The sequence below is a fragment of the Delphinapterus leucas genome, unplaced genomic scaffold, assembly GCF_059928025.1.
Source record: "Delphinapterus leucas isolate spDelLeu-1000000601 "Yukka" unplaced genomic scaffold, BTC_Dleu_Yukka2 spDelLeu_asBTCV2_sq25, whole genome shotgun sequence".
Taxonomy (NCBI): Eukaryota; Metazoa; Chordata; class Mammalia; order Artiodactyla; family Monodontidae; genus Delphinapterus; species Delphinapterus leucas.
Window position 1 is genome coordinate 17,370,011 of NW_028322234.1, and position 24,575 is coordinate 17,394,585.

General features: G+C 57.8%; 1 protein-coding gene across 16 annotated transcripts in view; it reads right to left on the bottom strand.

Moving 5' to 3' along the window:
- Positions 1-14,937, bottom strand: part of TCF3 (transcription factor 3) — a 36,294-nt gene extending 21,357 nt beyond the window's left edge. For 14 of the 16 annotated variants that reach the window (XM_022557044.3, XM_022557037.3, XM_022557040.3 and 11 more), the window contains exons 1-3: positions 14,769-14,882; positions 12,725-12,856; positions 9,458-9,530 (exon numbers count right to left, since the gene is read on the bottom strand). In XM_022557044.3, the coding sequence (XP_022412752.2) occupies positions 9,458-9,530; positions 12,725-12,796 (145 nt within the window). In that variant the 5' untranslated portion in view covers positions 12,797-12,856; positions 14,769-14,882. Of the gene's footprint in view, positions 1-9,457; positions 9,531-12,724; positions 12,857-13,974; positions 14,143-14,768 lie in introns of all 16 variants that reach the window. The other 2 variants (XM_089905706.1, XM_089905707.1) reach the window with 2 other exon arrangements.
- Positions 14,938-24,575: the final 9,638 nt, after the last annotated feature.

The following is a 24,575-nucleotide window of genomic DNA, read 5'->3' on the forward strand; positions in this document are numbered from 1 at the left end:
ATCCCAGCTGGGACCTCCCTGCAAGAAACAGGCCCAGGGCGAAACAAGCGCGGAACACAGAAGACGGACATTCACAGATTTAGGATTTATCCCAGAAGCATATCTAAGACCACCACCATGCGCTCTCAAGGCAACTGCAGAGCTTGTGGGTGCCATAGAATAGAAGGAAGATAAGGCTTCAGGGAGAGAGTAAGAGCCAAAGCAGGAAAAACTAAGAAGTTTCTGCTGCCAATTCACAAGAGATTTTAAAAGCAGCGTCAGGGGCTTCCCTGGTGGTGCAGTGGTTGAGAGTCCGCCTGCCGATGCAGGGGACGCGGGTTCGTGCCCCGGTCCGGGAGGATCCCACATGCCGCGGAGCGGCTGGGCCCGTGAGCCATGGCCGCTGAGCCTGCGCGTCCGGAGCCTGTGCTCCGCAACGGGAGAGGCCGCGGCAGTGAGAGGCCTGCGTACTGCAAAAAAAAAAAAAAAAAAAAAAGCAGCTTCAGAGGCGGCGAGGCAGAAGTGACAATGCAGAAGAGGTGATCGAACAGAAGGGTGGGTTCTGGAGACGGCCCCAAACACCAGGGAAGGGGGGATTCTGAGAAAACAGACACGAGGGCCTAACACGAGCCCAGACACTGGAGCCGGCATCCTGGGAGGAACAGGAAAAACACCCAAACCTCGAGTTAGAGAAAAACCCGGAAAAACCCGCGCGCGCTCCCTGGAGGCTGCGCGCGCACGATGACACAACCCATGGGGCTGGAGCTGAGGGAAGGAAGGCGAGGGCCCAGGAATTCCACCCCCAACCCACTGCCCCTCGCAAGAGGCAGGAGCCAGGTGCACATCCAGAGCCGCACCCCTCCCTGGAGAACAACCCCAAGGGAGGGGAGTCCCAGCACAGACCCTGCGAGTCTGGAGGACGCAATGGTGCAGGGATGCTGAGCACATCTGGGCCACACGTTAAGTTAAACTAAGTGGAATTTCGACGCCATCCCAAGAACAGGCACCAGAGCCCGCAGGTGTCGTGCTGCTTCAGGCACTTCCTGTGGTTTATCCCACTGAACCCTTAAGTGGCCGCCATCAACCTCACTTCCCAGATGAGGAGACTGAAGCCTTGTAAGTGGCAGAATGAACACAGTAAGGACACGTGTTTCTCAGCCGGACACAAACATTGCGAACAAAGAGAAACAACATTTCTAAAGAGTGGCAACGTATTTATACCAAACAGGAGGGTTGGGGAAGAACGCTTTCCTGCAGGACAAGATGGGACTTCACTTCTGAGGCGGAAGGAGCCAGACTCGGGAGGCTTCAGCACATTCCCTAAAACCATTAGAACCACCAGCAGCACAGCCTTCCAAACCCAACCCAAGAAAAGACACCAGGCACGACTGCAAGGAAAAAGTATAAAGACGGGAAAACCTAAAGTAAGAGCATGGAAAGTATAAGACAAATGCAGACTCAATTGTTTTGAAAGCTGAGAACACAGCACCTACAGAAAACAGGTCTGGAACGAGTGACTCAGGAAGACAATCCGATACACATAGATATACCAAGCAATACAAGTGAAAAGGAGGGGCCGTCACATTCACAGAAACGTCTGAATTCAAGGTGCAAGCTCTCACGTGGAATAGAGGGTGGGTTTTTGTCAACAGTGGGCTGGACCCACAGAGAACATCCCACTGCCCTGGGTCCTTGGCACTGAACAAATTAGAAGTCTAAACGTGATGGGCAGGAGAAGATGACCTCACAGCTCCATGTCAAAGTATCCCTCAAGCCCTCAGGAATAGGACAAACATGGCCCCCGTTACAGGAGAGTAGGAACGCCCTGCATCTCACCAACAGCAGCACAGCCCAAGCCACGTTGACTTTTGCATCGGTGACCTAGAAATTAGCCAATCGAGGAATAAACACTCCACGGCCAACCTGGAAACTGGAAATCTCTGAAGAACCTGACTCAAAGAGAAATGTGCTTTAAAAATTATTACCAAGGGCTTCCCTGGTGGCGCAGTGGTTGAGAGCCTGCCTGCCGATGCAGGGGATGCGGGTTCGTGCCCCGGTCCGGGAAGAACCCACATGCCGCGGAGCGGCTGGGCCCGTGAGCCACGGCTGCTGAGCCTGCGCGTCCGGAGCCTGTGCTCCGCGACGGGAGAGGCCACAGCAGTGAGAGGCCCGCGTACCGCAAAAAAAAAAAAAAAAAAAAAAATTACCAAGAATCTATAAAAAAAAAAAATAACGAAAATACGCATTATTGAAACCAACAGGATATGGCCAAAGTGGTCCTCGGAGGGAAATCTATAACCCTCAACATGATTACTGGGCGAGAGAACAGTGATAAACAAACGGGCCTTCTATTCAAAAGTCAAAAGAGAAAAAAGAAAACTAAAAAAACGGGAGGAATTAAAACAGAAGTAGTGGGGAATTCCCTGGCGGTCCCGTGGTTAGGACTCCACTCTTTCACTGCCAGGGCCCGGGTTCGATCCCTGGTTGGAGAACTAGGATACCACAAGCCACATGGCACGGCAAAAAAAAAAGGATAAACTAACTAAATTAAATAGAAGTAGTGAAGAGAAAAGCAGTTAATTGATAAAGATCGATTCGTCAATGAAGCAGATTCCTTGGGAAAAAAATCAATACAGGCACGAGACAGCTGGGTCCAGGACAAGGGAACAAAAAGAATAAGTAGATTCAGGACTGAGACATGGATTCATAGGCTCCGGACACACAGGCTCAGCGGCCATGGCTCACGGGCCTAGCCGCTCCGCGGCATGTGGGATCTTCCCAGACCGGGGAACGAACCCGTGTCCCCTGCCTCGGCAGGCAGACTCTCAACCACTGCGCCACCAGGGAAGCCCAGATTCCTGTATTATTAAAGAATGCAACATGAACCATTTTTAAATGTGCCTGAAACGGATGATTTCTTTTCCCCCCTAACAAAATGCTAGAATTTACAAGAGGAGTGGACAAAATCGCAACAGGCCAATCGCCGCAGCAGAAATGAAGCAGTTGGGGAAAGTGTCACATGCAAACAGGGTGGCAGTCTGCTCCCCAGTGCCCAGAGAATGGGGGGCCCCACTTGCTGGAGACTGTTCCAGAGAGACTGATGCAGAAACATGGCAGGGAGCCACAAGAAGCCTCAGTGCCACACGACATGGGAACGCAGGCAAAATGCAAAACGGATGCTGGCAGATCTGGTCTGGCAGCTAAACAAGGATATGGACCAAACCCAAAATTCAGGGAATATCGGGGTGAGAAAAACCATTAATGGACAGCGTCAGGACGTGAGGAAGGAGGAAACCAGGGGCTGTCCTGAGGCACCCAACACACCATAGTGATGCCAATCACTTGCGTGGATGGTCACATAGGACCAGAAGGAAACGCCCTGAACATGATAAACACAGACAGTCAGAGAGATCTATCTTGAATCAACAGCCAGGATCAGGCCCGGTCCTGCTGACAAGAAGCCAAACAGCACACACCCAATGTGGTTCTACGAACACTTGCTGATGGGAAAAGGCACATGGCCTCCGCACCAGGATGGAAGAGGCCTGAGGATGATTTACCTGGAAAACCAAGCCAAGGGAAGAATGCAAATAATTAGGGGATGTCAGGAAGCAACCAGGTAGAAAATATGGTAAAAAAGATCCCCAAACCACAGCATGGAAAATCCTATAACACCTAGAAACAACCCTCACTGCAAAAGTATGCGAGCAAATTAAGAAAGAAAACTATAAAATGGCTAAGTGCCTTATGCTTTCATTTTCAAAGTTTACCTTAAAAACTTAATATTAAGGGTCAAAACTTAAGGAAGAAGACACCAAGTTCTTAAAATATGAAAATGCAGTACTATAAACACAAACAGTTCTTCCGAAATTTACCTATGAATTTAACATAACATCAAAATCCCAACAGGTAGGTTTGTTTTGGAGGGATGTGGGAGGAGACATAACAGTTTCTAAAGATCATGAAAAAGAATCAGCATGTCTGAATATGGGGTGGGGGTGGGGGACCCTGAAAAACAACAATTGCGGACTATAAAAACACCACAAAGCTAAAGTAACTAGGGGACTTCCCTGGTGGTCCAGTGGCTAAGACTCCACACTCCCAATTCAGGGGGCCTGGGGTTTGATCCCTGGTGAGGGGGCTATATCCCACATGCCACAACTAAAGACCCCACATGCCACAAATAAAGGTTCTGCATGCTACAACTAAAGACCCCACATGCCACAACTGAAGATCCCACACGCCACAACTAAAGATCCCACATGTGGCAACGAAGATCCCACACGCTGCAACTAAGACCCCGCACAGCCAAATAAATAAAAGAAAAGAAAAAGAAAAAAGAAATATTTAGTAATAATTCTAAAAAGCTACAGTAACTGACACTGGGTAGTACTAAAGTAGCAGGAAGGTAAAAAGATGAGACAAAAATTCATGGGTAAATGGCAATTTAGGAAATGCTTTAAGGCATTTCGAACCACCAAGAAAAGTTTTCTTGAGTTTATTCTGTTGTCCTAGAACTTCCTAAATTAAATGCTTACTCCATTTCTTTTCATTGTATCTGAAGACTGTCAAAGGCTATGATTCTTCCCTAAATACAGCTTTAGCTGCACCTTGTAGCTTCAGTGTATTTAGATTATTGCTGATTTCCATCTAGCCTATTTTAATTTCCTCTTTAACCCAAGAGGTGAACAAAAAGGAATTTTGTTATTTCCAAGTCGTTAATCTTTTTACTTATTTCTACGCTTTTTGGTCTTTCACTTCCAGTTTTACCACATTGTTCTCAAAGAATATGGTTTATACTTTGGTCATTTTTTTTTTATGTTACAGGGTTTTTTTGTGCACAGTATGTGACCAATTTTTATAAGAACAGTATGATCTCTTTTACAAGGCATGGCCTTTAAAGGTAAGTGCTTCTAACTGGAGGTGCCCCTCAGAATTGCCTGGAAGCTCTTACAGGCCCCATCCCAGGCTTTTTATCAGTGTCTCTGGGTCCAGGGCCCAGGGATGTGTGTCCTGAGCAGTCCCACGGGTGAGCTGGATGTGTGCCCTTGGCCAGAAACTGCTGCATAAGCTCAACCTTGATCACTTCACTGTTGAGGTTCTCTACCTCCCACTTATTTTTCACTTTTTTGCTCTGCCAAGAACTGCAAAGGCATGCTTTTCTGCCCTCCAGCATCTTTTCCCGTATATTCCTCAACTTGATGGAATGAGGTACAGGCAAATTCATGACTGTCACATCTGCAATGCAGAATGGACTGTGTCATCTAATTCTCAAGGATTTTGCAGAAATGGCACCAAAGCTAGAACAACATAGAAGACTTGACAACATAAAACTGAAACCTGTAAAGTACTGAGGCAAATTAAAAGTCTCCATCATCAACAACGGTTATAAATGAAAACTTAGGGAAAAGGCTGCAAATCACAAAAGACTAACATCCTTCCTCTATAAAAAGCTCTTACAAATCAGGAAGTGCAGCATACTGCAGCAGTACAAGACACTACAGGGAACAACACTGGGTGGCTAGCTGAGATGGCTAATGAACTCTGAATTTCAGCTTCATCGTAAGTAAAATGCGGGTGACAATCGCCCTTATTTCACCAACCTGTGAGGAGTGAGGACTCAGAATGAACTATTCAGGCTCAGTGCCTGGCATACATTGCTCAACAAACGTTGACTTAAGTTGTTGTTGATAAGTGTTACTGTTGCTGTTGTTTTAAAAAGTTCACCAGGTAGCAATAAAAAGGAACAAGCTGTTGATCTAGCCAACAACTTGGAGGGATTTCCAAGGAACTGTGTTCAGTAGAAAAAACCAATCTCAGAAGGTTCCATGCTGTATGTTTCCATGCATGTAACATTCTCGACACAACAAAGTTGGGAAGATGGAAAAGAATAAATCAGGGGTCGTCAGGGTGAGGGGTGGTGGGTGGTGGGTGACAGCAGGTGGGAGGTCACGAGACGACAGAACAATTCTGAACAGACCATGGTGGTGGCTTCATGGCACTACACACGGGATAAAACCAAGCAGAACTACAAGCACACAAACCTGTGCACGCAGATCTTGTGAATAAACTACGATATCCAAATAAACTCTTGTAGATCGTACCAAGGTCAGCCTCCCGATATGGTGTCATGTGAGGAACTTGCAGGATTGACAGCTGGGGAGGCTGGGGAGGGGCGTGCGGGGCCGCCCTGCACATTTCTTTGCAACTTCCTGTGAATATATCACTATTTCAAAATAAAAAGTTCACTAAATCCAAGAAAAAAAGGGGGTAGTGATCAGAAATTCATCAAAAAATAACTCATCTGGCCAATCTGCTTTTGGAAAGATAATTGCCCATGATTAACGTGTAAATGCCCATTGAAATGGCACATTTGAAGGAGGTTGGAAACAGCCAGCAGTGGGACGCCAGAGGGACATTCTTACTGTGGACGCAAGTCCACGGCTGGCAGTTCTAACCGGGAACTTACTCTGAGGCCATAACCACACAGCTGTGCTGAGCCAGGGTAGATGCCGCCTTGCCTACCTGTTAGGTTTGTACCCAAGGGCACATTACCTTTAGAGTCACACAGACCAGGAAAGCTGCGAGACAGGAAAACAGGGAAGACGTCGTCTCCTCCGGCGTCAGCAGGTGTTTCCCCATATCTCGTGGGGCCTCGGACCCTGTAGGTTGTGGCAGAGGACGTGCTGCCACTGAGAGATCTGTGCCTTGGGGTTTCCCAAAAAGGAGGGAGTGGAAAAATTATCCCCGTTCTGCAGTCTTCTGCTCTAGATGACGAGGAGAAATCCTCTGGCCTCGGCGCCTCCCTGACAGAGTCTTTCAACAGGGATGGCACAAGCAGTCCGCACACCCCACATGCTCAGCTCCTCTTCCCAAAACCTTCGGAGACCCCTCCTCAGAGACCCGTCCCCGCTGGCCTGGGTTGCTCCTCTCCTAACATGAAGTGCCCTTTCGAAGTGAATCTAAAAGAAGCAAGTTGACTCAAAGGAATTCTAAGTAGAGAGACACTAGGCCAAGACGTGCAAGGAGGGTGAAAGGGAGAATGTGGCTGGCGTGACCTACTAGCATTCAGAAACTCTTGTCCCCTTAAAGCGACACTGCCGTCTGCAGGGCGGTGACCCATCTTACAGATGAAAAAAGCTGAGGCTCAGAAAGGGGGTGACTTCCCCAAGCCCTATCCCGCTGTTGGACCACCAACCTTTCCACTCACCCCCACCTTCCCCTGGAATCTCCAGCTCCACCAACGAGGGAGTAGGGAAATGAGCTCAGAGCTGGGAGAGCCCCCCAAAGGGACCAGTCTCAGTTCCTGTGGCTCCCGGGTCTGGAGCTGCGAACCCCTGCACCCCCTCAAGGCAGACAACGAGATGGGCCCCACGCCTCAGTTTATAAGGCACTTTCACGCCCAAGGACTCGCTGAAACCTCTGCCGATGGGGAGACTCCCATTTTACAGACTAGGAAACTGAGGCTTGCAGTCACACCACCTGTGTCAGGTGACACGGCCTGCCTTGTGCCTGAAGTGGCAGCAAGGAGGGAACCTCTAAGCTCAGGTCTTAGGGCTCCCGGTCCTGTGCCCCCTCCCCCACCCCAGACAGCACTAACTGCTCAAATGAATTGGGGAAAGGGGTCCCCAGCTGTGTGTCCAGAACTGGAGACCTCCTGGGCTGGACCAACCACACCACAACCCTCGTGGGGAAGAAGAAAACTCAGCCCGATGTGCAGCGGGACAAGGCTGGACCCTCCCCACCTGAAGTGGCCAGGGCAGGGCCCTTGAGCGGGCTGCGGCTGCAGAAACCACACAAAATCAACCTGCAAAATTCACAGGGGTCCCACTCAGGCTGGGCCAGGCATGGGGTGTCCTGGAGGGGCCCCTTCCTTGGGGGCTACTGGCCCCAAGTGGACACTGGGCAACAGGAGAGAGCAGGGGGAGGACCTGGGGGAAGATGAGGGAGGGACTGTGCCACCACCTCCAGGAAGCCTGCTGGAGCCTGACCCTCTGCCTGAGGCAGGGGAGCAGCAGCACCCCCTGCTCCCCAGGGCTGTTTTGGGAATGGGGAGGCAGGGTGGCCTGTGGGGATTTCCTCACTTCAGGGAGGACTCTGGCCAGCCCTGAGGCCACTTCCTCAGGCGGACAGGAAGGCCAGCGTGGGGCAGTGGGGTCAGCAGCACGATGTCCCTCCTTTTGCAGGGGGGGGTGGGGGGAGTACAAACCACCCTTGAAACCCCCTCCTCCTCCAGCCAGAGCTCACCAGACACCCTGATAGAATCTGGAGAAGACAGACCCTTCCATCTTGGACCCCAGAGACGTGGGGGGACACGGCCCCCATCCCAAGACCCCAAAAAGATACTGAAGTCCGTGTAGAGCTCTGGCCTGCCCAAGGGGTCCCCCATATCCTCCCGACAGCCAGAGTGGGCTCCTCCCCATGCACGTGGCTCCTCTCAAAAGCCCGAGTTCACAAGGCCCTGCACAGCCCGCCCTCCCCTCCCTCCTCTCCCCACCCCTCCTCCCTCTCCCCCTCCCTCACTCTGCTCCATCCACACAGGCCTCCTCACTGTTCCTCCAACTCACCAGGCATGGTGCTGCCCCAGGGCCTTTGCGCCCCCAGGCCTCTGCTCAAACATCCAAACATCTCTGTGGAGACAGCCCCTACTGCCCTCCCCACCACTCTGCAGCCTGACCCCTGCTCTATGCTCCTTGAGGCCATGCCATCTGTCCTCCCTGGGCCATGTCCTCTGTACTCAGTACCAGGCAGGGTGACCAGCTCATCCAGGTGTGCCTGGGATGACCCCAGTTGGAACATTCAAAGTCCCAGATCCCAGGAACACCCCCCCCCCAGACCTCGAACAAACCAGGCCAGGTGATCATGCTAGTGCCAGGTCTCGTCAACGATCAGCACCTAATACATACTTGAATGAAAACAGCCAGGGGCAAAGCAGGATTTGGAGAAAGCTAGGGCTCCATATCACACCCCTCCTGGGCCTCAGGTTCCCTCCCTGGCGATAGACTGGACACCCAGAACCCCACTGGGGCCAAGGAGACCCTGGAGGCTCAAGTGCCCAGCTCACCCAGGCCCTCGTGAGTCACACAGAGTCCCCCACACCCGGACCAGGTGCCAGGCTCTCAGGGCAGGGTGGACGGTGACACCATGCTGACCACAGGGCTCCCTCCCTTAGCCCCAAGGCAAGTCACACAACCACAGCAGCAGCCGCTTCCTGGGGTTCCCTTAGGCTCACCATCCCCCCACCGCACGCCCACATGGGCGCCTGGACCTCCGCCCCGGGCCCCTCACCCCACTCCACCTGGCGGGCCTGAGCGCTGCCCCCAAACACCTCTCCCCTTAGTGCCTAGTCCACAAGGCTGCGACCGGCAGGCAGCCCCACCCCGCGGTCGCCCCCCCTCACCCTCCATGGGCCCACCCTTCACACGCGGTGATCTCCTCAAGCAAACAAGAAGCCCCCAGGCAGCCAGCAGGGTCCTACCTGAGCTTCCGAACTGGGCCCCGGCCAGGGAGGTGGGCCGGCTCTTCCCATTGGCCACCGGCAGGGGGAACATCTGCGGGGAGAAAGAGGGGGTGAATGGGGGGTGCACAGCCAGGGCCACAGCTCTGCCGGCGTCCTGTCCCCCAGGAGGCCCGAGGTGCCCCGAGGGCCCTGGCGGGAAGAGGCTCCCCGGTGCCCCTCCGGAGCAGGGAAAACTCCCCTGTTTACCTCTGTATTTGTTTTACCGCAGATGAAATAATATGAAGGCATTTGATACAATGTATCCGCTTAAAAGTGATACAAAGTTTTCTTCAAGTTTCGGCTTTATAAAAAATGAGATCATTTACACTCCCAGATGGATCGCTTGTCCCACCCGTGTCCCAGCCGCGGACCCCGACCTTCACCCTAGGAGCCCGGCATCCACCTCCCCACAAGCCCCTGACCCCGAGCGGTGGGAGTGCAGGGAAGACAGCCAGGCCCCACCACCGGGACGGTGAGTGGGGAGGCCCCCACGAGCCGGGCTCCGGGCTCAGAGCTGCACCCTTCCCGGCCAACAACAGGGCGGTTCTCCCGGGTGGGCCGGCACCGAGTGTGAGTGCATCACCACGACCCCCCAACTCGCTCACCCAAACCCAGTGTTAAGTCCCTCAAGATTAAACAGCTTAGCAGCATTAACTGGGAAAACCCAACATCAACAAACCCTCGTGCTGCAGAAGAAACAAACCATGACCCTGCCCTGCCCTGCCCCAACGGTCTGAGTTTCAGAGGTTCTTTTGGGGACCAAGCAATTTAGAGTGGCCGCAATCAGCATTAAGGCTCTGTGGGGAGCGGCTGACAAGCAGGACATGGGGGTGTGCGTTCTGTGGGCATGACTCGGGGCAGCAACACAAGCCCTGGGAGTGACCCAGGAAAGGGGGTCCTGCCCCCACACCCTGTTCTCCAGAAGGGGAAACTGAGGCCACAGGCTGAGCTGGCAGGGCGAGTGCAGACTCGGGGCAGGTGTGCACCCAGGCACACCCAGGACTCGGGTTCTCACGGGGTCTGTAGTCCCCTCCGGGGGCAGGGCTGTGCTCACCGCACCCAGAGCCTTGGCCTCAAGGCGGGCCCCTTTCCTGCTGGGGACACTGAGGCTTGCGCTGGGGGAGGGGCAGGCCTGGGGATCAGGAGCCTGAGGGGGGTGGTGCTCAATTCTGTTTCTGTTTCGCCCTCCAGGGTGCCAAGGGCCGCTGACGTGGCACTTGCCGAGGGGTGGGGTGGGGTGGGTGGAGGGAACTGGTCTGTGTCCTGCGGGCACTGAAGGTCTGTGATCAGCCCAGCCAGGCCCCCACACCCCCCTTGGAGCCTCAGTATTCCCTTCTGTGAGACGGACGCAGGGTTCGCACCGTGTGGGCTGTTATGAAACCCAAATGCACGTGGGCATCGTGGGCACGTAAGGGCCTCTGCACGCGCAAAGCTCAGAGGAGCACGGTTGGGCCACCAGGCAAGCCCACGGCACCCTCCCCCGGCCCCTCGCCCTTCAAGGCTGTCGTCAGACCCAGGGACCACCTGAGGCCCACACCCCCTTGGAGCCACCAGCCTAGCAGGCGAAGCTCAGGGCTGGGGCAGAGGTGCAGTTTTACCAGCTGGGAGGAGCCACTTTTCCTGGCACTGAACTGGCAGTTGCCTCGTTGACTTTAGAGGGACCTACCCCAAGGAAGCGCTTTCCCTTCAAAATCTTTTCAGTCGAAAATTTGTTTCAAAAAAACAAATTAACTCAGTGTCTCTGGGGCAGGTGGGAAGAAAAGAGTGTGAGCCTCCTGTAATGGGGGGCTGCCTCAGGGCCTCTCTCCTCACGGGAACAAGGAGGTCGAACAAAAATCCAGTTCTGGGTTTACCCACACACACACTGGGCACCTCGCACACTCAGCTTCGCCTTCCTCATCCGTGAAATGGGTCTGAGCTGGGGGGCAGGGGCGTTTGGACCCCCTGGACAGCAGGGGGTGGTGGCCAAGTGGTTGAGGCTGTGGGTGTGGGGGGGGCAAGATCAGAACCTGTGCCACCCCCTCCCCTGACCCCCAAGCCGGTCTGTTCTGGCCCAGTGGTCTGTGACTTGTCAGTTTAACAAAAAAACAACTGAGCAGCACCCCTGATTCCTCAGCTGGGACGCAAAAATAAAACGGGGCTTAAAAATACCGGCATGGCCCTTCCGGAGCCGCGGCCGCTCCGTCCCGTGGGCTGTGTTTTTCCGCAGGGCTGATGATGTCGTTTCAGTTTGGGGACTTTTGTTTCGACAGACCTCAGTGGCCTGGGCCTCATACCGGCAGAGAATTAAATTCAGAGCGAAAGCATCCTCCCTGAACCCATTTCAAACCAAAATAGTGCTCGCTGGGGGAGGGGTGGGGGCAGGATTTAAGGAGTCCACACACAGCCCCTGGGTTTGTGAGGAAACGCAGACCACCCCCCTCCCCCCGACACAGGTGGCCCACTGCACAGACAGGCAAACCAAGGCCCCCAGCCCTCCAAGGGATGGTCCAGCTCCCAGCCTCCCTGGGCCCGTCTGAGCTGTGTGACCTCTGGAAGGCAGTACCCTCTCTGAACCTCCATCGGCCTGGCTGGGGAACGGGCTGTGTCAAATGGAGCACACCGCCTGGGAAGTGTGAGGACATCCCCCTGCCCCCCCCACCCCGTAGACCCACGGCACTGGCTCTCGTGTCAATAAACTGAGGAATCACACGTCCACTGCCTGTGACCTCTCCTCATTTACAGAAGGTCTCCACAGAGGACACCTAGACTATGGGCACCCACCATCTTTGGCACCCACGAGAGTATGAATAACCCCAATCACACAGTTTTACAGGTCCCAAGGCAAGGTCACTGCATGCCCAGAGCCAAGCTGGGGCCTCACAGCCGAGCCTCCCCAGAGAAAAGCTGAAGGCCACGGGCAGTCCCTCCCTCGCTCTGGACCTCAGTTTCCCCAACTGCAAAGTGGTGGGCTGGGCCCACTCTGTGCCTGGGCAAACAGCTGCGTGACGACGGGTGCCTCTGGAAGCCGCCAAGGGCCCCAAAGCTGCACCCCGCCGCGGGGGTGTCGACCCATCCATCCGAGGGCGCCCCAATTCCCCTAGCCCCACCTGGGGCTCTTTAACCCATAGGAGCTTGCGGTCCAGATGCTGGCAGTGTTTTTGGCACAAGCTTCTTTCCCAATGTCCGGGGGGCGCAGGAGTGTGGACAGCTGGGCATGCGGGGGGCAGGGGGGAGACGACGGGGAGTACGGAGAGGGCCGCTCACCATGCTGAAGTCTAGGAGATCACTGAGCTCCTTGTCTGTGCCCACGGGCGCCATCCTCTGTGGCTGGTTCATTCTCCAGCAGCAACGGGGAGCCAGGGGCCGGGGGTGGGCTCCTCAGGCCTAGAGACAGCCCTGCAGGGTGCCCACAACGGATGCAAGGAGAGGTGAGGGGTGGAGAAAAGAAGAGCTATGAGTGACAGTGGCCGAGGTGAGCAGATGGGGGAGAGCTCTTTAAGAGCCCCTCTAACTGCTCTGGATCTGGGTCTTCCAAGGCTGTGTCCCTCCCACACTCTGAGACGTGGCGGTGGGGCAGCCAGAATTCAGGGACTGGGGCCCCTAGAGACCCCTCCCCAGAGCCCTCAGGGAGTTTGAACAATGGGGGAGGAGCGCAGAGTACATTCCCTGAACTCCCTCTGCGACCACCAAGGAATCAAGTTGCAAATTTTAAACTGGATGCGGGGTGGAGTGGTCCTTTCCCAGCTTGGCCAGAACCCGCCCCTCTCCCCGCCACCTCTCCCATTTCCACCCACCCTCAGGCTTTCCACTGGCCCCACCCCCAGGAAGGGGGAGGGGCGACCGAGCCCCGCCCCAAGGGAAATTTGGTGACACCCCCCCCAGCAGCTGTCAGAGCACGTTGAAGGCCCGGTCACCCCCAAATTCAAAGCAAAAGAAATCCACAAGACGGCGAAACCCCCTTCCTGCTCCACAACTAAATAGGGGGGACGCCCCGCGCAGAGACCTACCCGCAAAGCTTCCCACTACACTTAATCTCCTCCCCCCCATAATAAACAAGCAAATTCTGGAAAATAAAAACCAAAACACCCTAGATTGTTTTATTGTCACGATGTATCCGGGAATTATTCTTAAGCAACTTTGAAAACATCCCTTGCCTGGGGGGGGGGGTGTCCCAAGACCAGGGTTTCCCCCCACCCCGCATGGTCCCTAGGGGCTCCATTCTAGCATGGGGGGGATCCACCTGCCGGGCCCCATCCCACACCCAGAAAAGAGAGGAAGACAGGGTCTCCGTCCCACAGTCAGACAGTGAAGTCCCTCCAGCTTCTCTTCCCCGAGCCCCAGGTGCGGGCGGGGGTCGCGAGCGAAAGGGGGTTCCGAGATCGAGGGAGACCCGACCTCAGAAGCGGAGAAACCCCCGCTTTGTTTGCCAACTGGAGACGAGTGTGAAACGGATGCCCCAGCGCACCCCCTCCCCCGCGAAGCTTTTTCTTTTTTGGAAAGCGTGTGAAACTGACTTTTTTTGAAGAGTACGAAACCGCACTTTTTTGTGGGGTGGCTGAAACCGACTTTAAGGCAGATCTGGGGGGGCTAAACAGGCTTCTCTAGGAGAGCTGAAACACTTCTGGGGTGTCACGAGAACTTTTGGGGGCTCGAAGGGGACTCGAAGGACGTGTGAAGCCACCCTAGGAGCAGAGAAGCAGAAACGTCTTCCTCTGGGGGGGGAGGGGTGGGAGGAGGCCCGGGAAACCAATCCCCACCCCACCCCCCGCAGCCGGTGCGGGCGGCGCGGCCCGGGAACCCTTTGAAGCTCGGGGCGCAGCCGCTGCCACCGCGCTGCTCGCCCCGAAGCTGCCGCCCGTGCCCGCGGAGCGCGGAACAGATGGGGCCCCCGGCCCGAGCCCGCAGGCGCGCGGCGCACCTTCCCCGCAGACAAAAGGACGCTCCCTCTCCCTCACTCGCTCCCCTCCAAACTCCGCCGCCGGCCGGGCCCCCGGGGGAAGGGGCGCTCGCGGCCTCCGCGCCGCTGCCCCGCCGCAAAGTTGGGCGGCCCCGCGGCGCCCCCCGCGTCCCCGCCCGGCTCCGCAAACTTTCCCGAAGTGCCGGCCGGCGGGGGCGCGCGGGCCCGAGCGCGCACTCCACGTCGCCGGCCCCCTCCAGCGCGCAAAGTTGGAGAACAATGACTCCGGCCGCGCCGCCCCCCGCCCCCCGCCCGCCCCCGCCCCGCGTCCCCGGGTCCCCGCGTCCCGGCGCCGTGCGGGGAGGCCCGGCCCGCCGGACACCAAGCGGCGGACGGTCCCGGCGCGCTCACCTGCTCGGCGTGGCCCGGCCCGCAGCGCACGGGGGGCGGCGGCATGAACGGCCCCCCCGGACAAAGGGGCGTCGCGGCCCCGAAGGGCGCGCGTGGGCGGCGGCGCGTGGCCCGGCTCCCCGCGTGTCCGCCCCGCGGGCCCTACGTGGCCGGGGCGCTGGCGGAGGCGGCGTGCGAGGAGCCCGCGGTGCCCGCCGGCCGCGTCGTTGGGCTCGGTCCGGCCCGCTACGCCCGCGGCCGCCGCCGCTGCCTCATCTTCCTGCGGCGGGAGACATGTTCCGCCCCCAACCCCGCGCCGCGCCCCGCCTCCCGCCCCTGCCAGGCCCCGCCCCGCGCGCGCCCCGCCCCGCCGCCGTCCGCGGATCCCTCCGCCGTTGCCCGCTCTCCCGGCCGCTGCCGTCCGCCCCACGCTTCCGCTGAACGCGGCTGAGGTCCCGCGGAGTCAGGAGAATGGAGCGGGCGCGCCGGCGCTCCGTCGGCCAACGGCGGGGGTCGAGGGCAGGGACTATCTTCCAGCGCGGAGGCGCACGTGGTCTCAATGCTCTGCCTGACGCAAGCGAGTTGGGCAGTGAGATGGAAAGATAAGGCAGAGCGACCGGGGCCAATCGGAGAGTGCGAAAGCCTGATTGGCGGGGCCCTCGGCCTTTCGTAACTAGGCCCCGCCTCCGCCCCGCCCCCTTCGCTTGTCCCAATGAAGGAAGAGGCAGGACTCTCTGAGCTACAGGCCGCGAGAAGCGGTAGCGGGTGGGGCTTGCAGTTTTATTTTCAGGTTTGCATGGCCGCCCGCACGGCCGTCTTGGCTCGGTCGTATCTGAGTTCCTAATGCTGGACCCCGGTGCTGGGTGTGGCGAGCGTTTCAGACCCCCCCGGGAACGAATCAGACTAATCTTACCTGCCAGGCCACCGATGCCAGCTCTGTTTTAGGGTCAGAGAGCCCCGCGTGTAACCCGCTCTGTGCTTCTGACTTGCTGGTTGCCTTTGCCTGCCTGAGACTCAGTTTATTCATCCGTAAAATGGGATTTGGACCTGAGTTTGGGCTGTACTACGGCCGGACCAGGGCTTCTGACTCTCAGTGGTCTGAGAGTCCACTTAGATCCCAAGGCCCCCCCACACAGCCAGGGGCTCTTCAGCTTTTGGGAACCATAGACCCTACAGAATAAAAATAATAATTAGTATAAATTAAAATAACACAATCTTTCGTGGCCCCCTGTATCCGCAGAGAGAAAGCTACACTCCCTTCCAGGATGGGAAGAGGCCACGGGTACCCCTGGCCCACTGGGCTCCAGCCTCAGCGGCCTCCTCCTCCTCCTCACTATTCCAGAACCTGCCACGCTCATTCTCATCTCTGGGCCGTTGCCCTGGCTGTGCCCTCTGCCTGGAAGGCTCTTCCACCCCATCTGCAGCCCTGAGTTCCCACAGTTCAGGGCAGCCCTCGGTCCAGGGAGCAGGGCTGAAAGAAGGGAAGAAAAGTGGGGGTCCTGGGGGTAGGGGTGTGGAGAAGACCCCAGGGGCAGGTGGGGAGCTCATGGGGCTCCTAATAAAGCCTCTTCCTGCTACATCCAAACTGGGCTGACCTTCACCCTGACCCCGTCTGGGCCAGAGCGCCTCCATGTGCCACAGGTCTGGGGAGAGGACTGAGGGTCTTGGGGTCGGGGTTCAAATCCCTCATCCCTCCCAGCATCACTGTGACCTCAGCCAAGTTCTTGCCACTCTCTTGGCCTCAGTTTCCCCATCAGGAGAATGGAAGGGTGTACTGATGGGCACAGAGTAGGTGCTGAGGACATGTGTGTTTATCCTGCGGCCTCTCCCCACTGTAAGACCTAGGTGTCCGAAGTGAGGGTCCCCTCAGCCCACAGTCTTTCCCTGGACCAACCATGACCGCACAAGTCCATGGTCTGCTCTGGCTTCCTCCTAGCCTGAGGGGTTTCTCAAGGACCAGGCTGGGGCTGAGGCCCCTCCAGGACCCCAGCCTCACTCAGATCGGGCCAGCACCCTCTCCCCCGACAATGCTAAGGTTCTAACCCGCATGGGGCCAGTGTTCCTGGAGTTGACACACCCACTGAAGCAGGGGAATGATCCATTCATAGGCCATGCAAATACTGAGCACAGATAGTGTGCCAAGCTTGGTGCTGGACATTGGCGCACATTGGTGACTGTGACCTGTCCAGTCCCTATCCTCCAAGGCAAGATGAGCCATCAAAGGCTTCCCCCCCAGGGCATCCCCCCCAGGGCTTCCCTGATGGTGCAGTGGTTAAGAATCTGCCTGCCAATGCAGGGGACACAGGTTCGATCCCTGGGCCAGGAAGATCCCACATACCGCGGAGCAACTAAGTCTGTGCACCACAACTACCGAGCCTGCACTCTAGACCCCGAGAACCGCAAGTACTGAGCCTGCATGCCACAACTACTGAAGCCCACGCACCTAGAGCCCGTGCACTGCAACAAAGAGTAGCCCCCGCTCACCGCAATTAGAGAAAGCCCGTGCGCAGCAACAAATTCCTAGCACAGCCAAAAATAAATAAATTAATTAATTTTTTAAAAAAGCTCCTCCCTTTAGTCCCAAATGTGCTCTTTCCATCCATATGTTTAGCTGTCAGGTCCTCACACCTGAGTGATTAAACCCATTGTACAGATGAGGAAAATGAGGCTTAGAAATCTCCTCCCTGGGGCCCAGTCCACCCTGGGGCTCACACCTGCCAGAAGGCCCTCCCGGCACCCACAGGCCGCCGTTGTCTTCCCTGGGGAGACCCAGCTTGGGGCTGAGTCACCGGGAGGAGCAGCCCGTGGGGGCCCCACTCCGCCACAAGCTCTGCCCAGCCCCGAGGCCCGGGTGTGCCCTACAGGGCCCTGGCATGGGGACAGGCAGCCAGCAGCTGGTGCCAGGGGCCCCTCGAGGCCAGCCACAGCCCACCCCCCCCCCCGACTGTGGCCTTTGTTCTCCTTTGGGTGCCAGCCGGGCAGGCAGGCTGGAGCCAGGGAACTGCCTCCCCACCTGGGGCTGCCTTCCCTCCCCCCAAGCCAAACCTACTGTGTGTTGCCGGGGTTGGGGACCCAGAGGAGGAGGAGGACCCCATTCCTGGTTGAGCAAAATCATGCCAAGGACAGATTCCCACCAGTGAGTGGGGCAGCTGGGGACAGAACATGGGGATGGTGGTGGAAACTTCCAGAAGACAGTAGTTGTGCAGGCCACGGTTGAGCACGGAGAGAAAGCAGTTGGACTTAGGACTTGGGGGCCACCCTGCTGACATCGTGCTTATTTGTCTCCAGAGTGGGCACCTTCTCCTGGGCTGTGAACAAGCCCACCCCCAACACTCTCCCACCCCCACCCAGCCCCTCCCTGCTTTTCTGAAGCCTGGGAGGAAGGGAGGGGCCCTTATCAGTCAAGCCAGACCCCCACACACAAACCTAGGTTCATGGTCCCGAGGGAAGCAGGGGGCGGCACTGCCTCTGGAGCTGGGGGCTTGGTAAGCCACCCCCGTGGAGGGGCCTGGCCCCGATTTGTCCACGCTCACCATGACCCCCACCCCAGACATCATCGGAGCTCATTCATGCATTCATTCATTCATTCTCCCTGGCTTCTGGGAGAGAGGTCTCTGCAGGGCCTGTTGCTCGGGTCTGGGGCCAGGGGCTCTCGCTGGATACAGGGTGGGGGGCTTCTTACCCTTTGCAGAGGAGGGAGGAGGTGCTGGCCATGGCGGGCATAAAGTGGACGATGAAGCAGCACTGCTGGCCACTCACCAAGCCTGCCTTCCGTGGCGCTCACAGCCGTGGGCATAAGGAGGGGACCCCATCCCTCCACCTGAGCTTGTCCTAGGGAGCCAGAGGGCCAGGAGGGCTGGGCGGGGTGGGTGCCTGGAGCCTCAGCCTCGTCCTCCCCATTGCCGGGGCATGAGGAGGGGCTCTAAACTTGCCCTTCTCTGCGGTGGGTTCCCTGGGGCAGCGACACTTGGATGTGACCAGAAAGATGAATGATACCAGTGGGTGAAGAATAGGAAGCACTGGGAGTGGGGGGACTGCACAGGAAGCCATGAGGCTGGAGCCCAGACCATTGGAGGGAAGATGAGCGAAGGTCAGGGGCGCTGCGTCTCCATGGTGGGGTCACTGTGGAGCCTCGTGGGGATCTGAGCAGGAGAGAGAAGTGGTCAAGTGGTGCCATTTGGAGGCTGCAAGTTCAAAGGGGAGGAGGAGGGATGATCTTTAGGGGAGAGAGGGGCTGGCCGTGGGGTGGTGAGCTGGGTGGGCTGGGGGTACGTTTGAGGGGTAACAGAAGGCTTGCCTGGGGTGGAGGTGAGGAGGCAGCCACCTATGGGCGCTGGGTGTGAGGCCTGGGACCTCATTGCCTTAGTAGTGGTGCCCTCCTCTGAGCAGGGCCGTCTCAGGGCCAGTGACAGGGATGAATGGGGCACAGGAAGCCCACGTCCCAGTCCCAGCCCTGCCAAGGCCCCAGGGGACAGAGCCAGGGCTTGGCCACGAGGGGCTGCACGAATGAATGAATGAGCGCCGCCCCAAGCTGAGCCCCAATTCTGCTCTGAGCCCCTACCCTGGATCAAACCCTGAGACCAAGCTGAGCCCCTGGCCCTGGCCCAAGCCCGACCGCACTGAGCCTCTCCCACCCGGGCCCCCCACCTGCCCCCTCCCCCTGCCCTGTGCCCATCCGCCCCGGGGGGCTGGTGCCACCTGTCGAGGGCTGCCCTTCCTCCTCCTGGCCCAGTGCCCACAGCTCCTGACTCAGGGGCCCTGGGGGCCTGTCCCACCACATTCCGGGGCGGCCTGTGTCAACACTGGGTGCCTCCCCCTGGACTGGCCCCCAGGCATTGTTCGGCCCAGTTCTGGGGCGGGGGTGGGGGTGGGCGAGGGGGGCAGGGCAGGGGACCGGGGGGCCCGGCCTGATTTCTGCTGCCCACGGCCCCACCCACAGGGTGGCCCCACTGACTTCTGCCTGCAGCGGCATGGGGGTGCTCCTAGCTACCCAGGGCACACTGGGGAGACACCCTTCTCCCCAGTGCCCTGCAGCTCCCCTGAGCTTAATGCGGTGGGAACCACCCATTGCTCAGATGGGCAAACTAAGGCTCTGGCCCCTGCCTAAGGCAGGCCAGCCTCCTATACCTGGTTCACCTGTCCACCCAAGCTCCTTCACCTGTTCCCTGGTGCCTTCCAGGAACAGGGGGACATCCTGGCTGCCAGCACCTTGCCACACTAAGGGGTGTGGGTTTTACTCAAGGGTGCTGGGGAAAGCCAGGAGGGCAACGTGGTTTCCTTGGGGACACAGGAGCTGAGACTGAAAGGCTGAGGGAGGGTGATCAGGAAGAGGGCACAGCTGGGGCCAGGGCCGGGTGTGGCCTGGGGGATCAAAGCTGTTCCCTGGTGTGCACTGAGGGCCCTGGAGAGCCCTGGCACCGACCCTGGTTCTGGCCCCCCTGTCTGGAGCTGGGACCCCTTGCCTGCCCCTCCCCGGCCCCCCGTGAGTTTCCAGGCCTTTGTCCTGGCTGTGCCCTCCTCCCGGGTCACCCTTCCTCTCGCTGTGCCTGGCTCTCTCCTCCTCATCCTTCGGCCCTCAGCTTGGGTGCCACCTCCTCCAGAAAGCCTCTCCAGCCTGCAGGGCAGGCCAGGCCCCCTGCCTGTCTTATAAGTCCTGTCACCATTCATCCGTCTTTTTGCCGTTTCTGTCACCCCGTCACTCGCGCCAGATTAAGGGCCCCCGGGTGGGGGCCCAAGCTTCCTTGCTCACTGTCACGCCACGAGGCATGGGGCATCCCAGGTGCTGTGGAGGCCTGGAGGGTGGCAGTGAGGCAGCCGAGGTCCAGCAGGGCTCCTGGTTCCTAGGGACAGGTTTGGGGCCAGACAGGTGGGTGGCCAGGGGAGGACCCGGAGCGTGAGGACTCCTCCCAGCCCCTCAGCCCTGCTCGCCAACAGATTTGAGTTCAAGTCCCACCCCCACCCCACCCCGAGTCTTGGCTGTATGACCCTGGGCAGGGCTGGACCGGGTCATCTCCGGGCCCCAGGAACTGCTCAGTGGCACTTTCCCTGCAGGTATCATCTCACTGAATCTCACCTCAGCCCTGTGAGGCAGTGACCATACGGCACCCGTGCTGTACATGGTAAAACTGAGGCCCAGAGGAATGCAGCCACATGACCAAAGCCACCTGACCAGGCGGTGAACTCAGCAGGGCTCCATGCTCAGGACCATCTGAGGGCAGGGTCCTTGGGTAGGTGCTTACAAGGAGCAAGTCAATGGGGTCGCCCATCAACATGATGCAGTTTTTCTGCCCAGCATCTCCTGCAATCTTTCCACCTGGCCCCTACTTGTCCTGTGCAGCCAGCAGGGAGCATGTGTGGGGTGGGATCTGTTGACTCAGCTGAGCTCCCTGTGCTCCCAGGATTGGAGGAAACTCTGAAAAGGCTGGCCTCCCATCTCCCTCCACCTCCTTACCTTTGGGGGTGGAAAAGGCACAAAAGCCAGAGATATAAAGGGACAAACATCTTCAAATGTGACTCCATAAATATGCTTCTGAGTTGTAACAAACCGACAGATGAGGTTAGATGAGGTGGGACATCTGGGGAGAAAATATGTTCCACAGGGTAAGAGAATAAGGATTTGGGTCCTTCGTATACAAAGAGTTCCTACAAATCAATAAGAAAACAACCAAACAGAAAACTGTGCAAAGAAAAGAACAATTCATTCACACATGAAGACACATAAATGGCCCCTGGAGAGACAGAGAAAAAGAAGCTTAGTCACCCATGACTGAAAAAAGTGTAAACAAATACGCAAATAAGAAACCACTTTGGGCTTCCCTGGTGGCGCAGTGGTTGAGAGTCCGCCTGCCGATGCAGGGGACACAGGTTCGTGCCCCGGTCCGGGAAGATCCCACATGCCGTGGAGTGGCTGGGCCTATGAGCCATGGCCGCTGAGCCTGCGCGTCTGGAGCCTGTGCTCCGCAACGGGAGAGGCCACAACAGTGAGAGGCCCGCCCGCGTACCACAGAAAAAACAAAAAAAAAACAGAAGTTCTGAATCCCTTTGAATTCCCTCCCCTTCCAATTCCAGCCCTAACACTCAGGAATCTAATAAAAATGAGCATGTTCATTAGAACAAGGTTTGTGGCAGCTAATGCTCAGAAACAACCCAACAACCCGTGCGGGCAACCGGGGATGCGTGAGAAAATTCCAATGTGACTGAACAAGGAAAACCATCCTGCCTGACAGCAGAGGGAGTTTGCACACCTGTCCTGAGCCAGAAGGACATCCGGGGGACTGTTCAGACAAAATACAAGTTCGAGACCCATGGTGCCATTTGGAGAGTAAAGTTTTTTGCGACGCAAAAAAGTGTGTATTGAAGAAATACAGGCGGAGGAAATGCCCCAAGGGTTCCGCGGTTCCTCTGGGTGCGGGGTGGAGGGGGAACTTTCAGTTCTTACTTTATATTTATATTCAAGAGGTGGGATGAGCTGAGAGGTTGGATTGTATTTCTGTGTGAGTGTGTGTGTTCTGGTATTTTTTAACTTAAAAGAAAGTTTCATTTTCAACTCATGGCTGAAGTTGGGTCTCTGAAGAGCCACGGGATGGGGTGGGGTGGGTTTCCACTTGGGGGATCCCTGACCCCCTCGGGGACCAGGCTCACTGGGCATTCCCTGGAAGGAGCAGGCTTCCAGCTGCCCCGGGGTCCTTGGGGGGGAAAGCCGGGGAGTGCCCCAGGGAGGCCCCCCCACAAAGGGCGACCCTGAGACTAAGCCAAGTACAGGGAGCACTGAGGAGAGAGTCCAGCGTGGGGTACTTCCCTACTCGGGGCCCAAGTTCTCACCAGGTAAAGCGGACTGGTGAGCACGCCACCCACCAGGGGCGAGGCTGGGCTGCCTGGTCTCCGGGCAGGTGCTAGGGGAGTGCGGAGGGGGGGCCCCCTTCCCCGAGGGCAGGGACAGCCCCAAGCACTGCCCAGAGGAACCGGGTAATGCGGGGTGACGGAGCATCCCCTCTGAAGGTCCCTGTCTCAGTTTCCCCCTTTGCATGGAGCCTGGAGAGTGGAGGTCCTACCTCAGACCCTCGGAACCACCCAGCTCTTGGTTTCTCTGGCTTGACCTCCCCATCACCCTGCTGTCTGGGTGGGGCCTGGCCCCTCACTGCTCCTTGGCTTCCTCCCACCCCCATCTGGCCCCAGGCGGCCCGTGACTTCTCTGTGCCTCACTAATAAGGTCTGCAGAATGGGCACAGAGAAGAACGAGAAATTCACCCACCAGACCAACCAGCTCCTAATTCCTTCCCCGCCTGGGGCCTGGCTGTGTCAGGCTGGACAATGACACCTCCCAGCCAGGGATGGGGTCCCGGCAGGCCTCAGTGGGGAGCGATCTGGAGAAGGAGCAAACTGAGGGCAGAAGCACCGACTGTGTGTGCTCTGACCTGGCCTCCCTCCAGCCCCTGCAGCGACACTGGCTTCCTCTTCCCTGCTCCTTGGACACCACGCCTCATTCTGACCTCAGGGCCCTTGCATGGCTGGTCCCTTGGCCGGGAGCACCTCTCTCCCTCACTCTCCAGCCTATTATGCTGGCTTTTCACCTCGCCCCTCGCCCCACCAATGCCCAGGACTGTCTGATTTGCTTGCTCAGTGCCCCCACCCCAGTTCCTGCAGGGCAGCCCCCAGGCCAGGGCCTGGCACACGGTGGGCACCCACTGGGTGGAGAGCCTGGGGAGGATGGTGGTCCCCATTTCACAGGTGACAAAACCAAGGCTCAGAGGGAGAGGCCTGAGGTCAGGCAGAGAGAGGCACTTAGAAGCCCCCGCCCAGGCAAAGGCATTTCCTCCCGCTCAGGGGGCTGCGGGGTCCTGGGGCAGCTGGTGGGGCGCCTAACGGGCCTGCTTGTGTGGCAGCGGCAGCTGGGGCTCTTGGGGCCCAACCCCCACCCGGAGTGCAGGAGGGAGGGCGGGAGGGGGAGGGGGAGGGGAAGGCAGCAGCTGGTGGCTGGCCCTGCTCCAGCTTGGGGCTCTGCGGGGAGGGGCTGCACGGGGACTGTCTCTCTGTCTCTCTCTCTCTCTCTCTCTTTCGGTCTCTGTTTCTCTTTCTCTCTCTCTGTCTGTCCCCCTCTGTCTCTCTGGGTCTCTGTTTCTTTGTCTCTGTCTCTGTCTCCCCTCTCTCGCTCTCTGCCTCCTCCGTCGGGGCTGGGGGCGGGGCTGGCCCCATTTCAGAGTATTAGAATCCCCCCTTCACTTAGACCTGCCTGCATGACTCCATGAACTGAAGGACACCCGGGCCTCTGTACCCTCACTGTGGTCTCTATCCCTCCCCAGATGGGGAGCCTGGGATACACCTCTCATGGGCTGGGGGACCCCGAGCAAGTCTCCCACCTGTAGAGTGTTTGTGGGCACCCTCTCTGGGCCAGGGCACGGGGGTGGGGGTGGGTCACAGCCAGCCTGGGAAGAAACAGTCACCAAGGAGCCACTTTATAGACATCTGAACCTGTCGGGGGTCCAAGCTGGGTGGCCCGAGAGGGCCCCGGGGAGAGGATACAGAGGCCAGGAGTGATCCTGGTGGGGGCCCCAGCCTATGCAAAAGCCCTGAGGCCTGGGGCCACCCTCAGCCAAGTTCCTGGGTCCCCACCCCCAGGTCTCACAGCAAGCTGAGCTGGCTGACCCTGCTCACTGTGTCCGTACCCACCCCCCCCGGTCCCCCAGGGTGTGCAAGCAGCAAGGAGGACACTGCAGAGGCAGGGAGCTGGGTGACCCTCCCCCCCAGGACCCTTACCACCCAGGCCACATCCCCCGACCTCTGCCAGCACCTCCCTGACAATAGAATCCATCAAGGCAGAAATATCCTCTG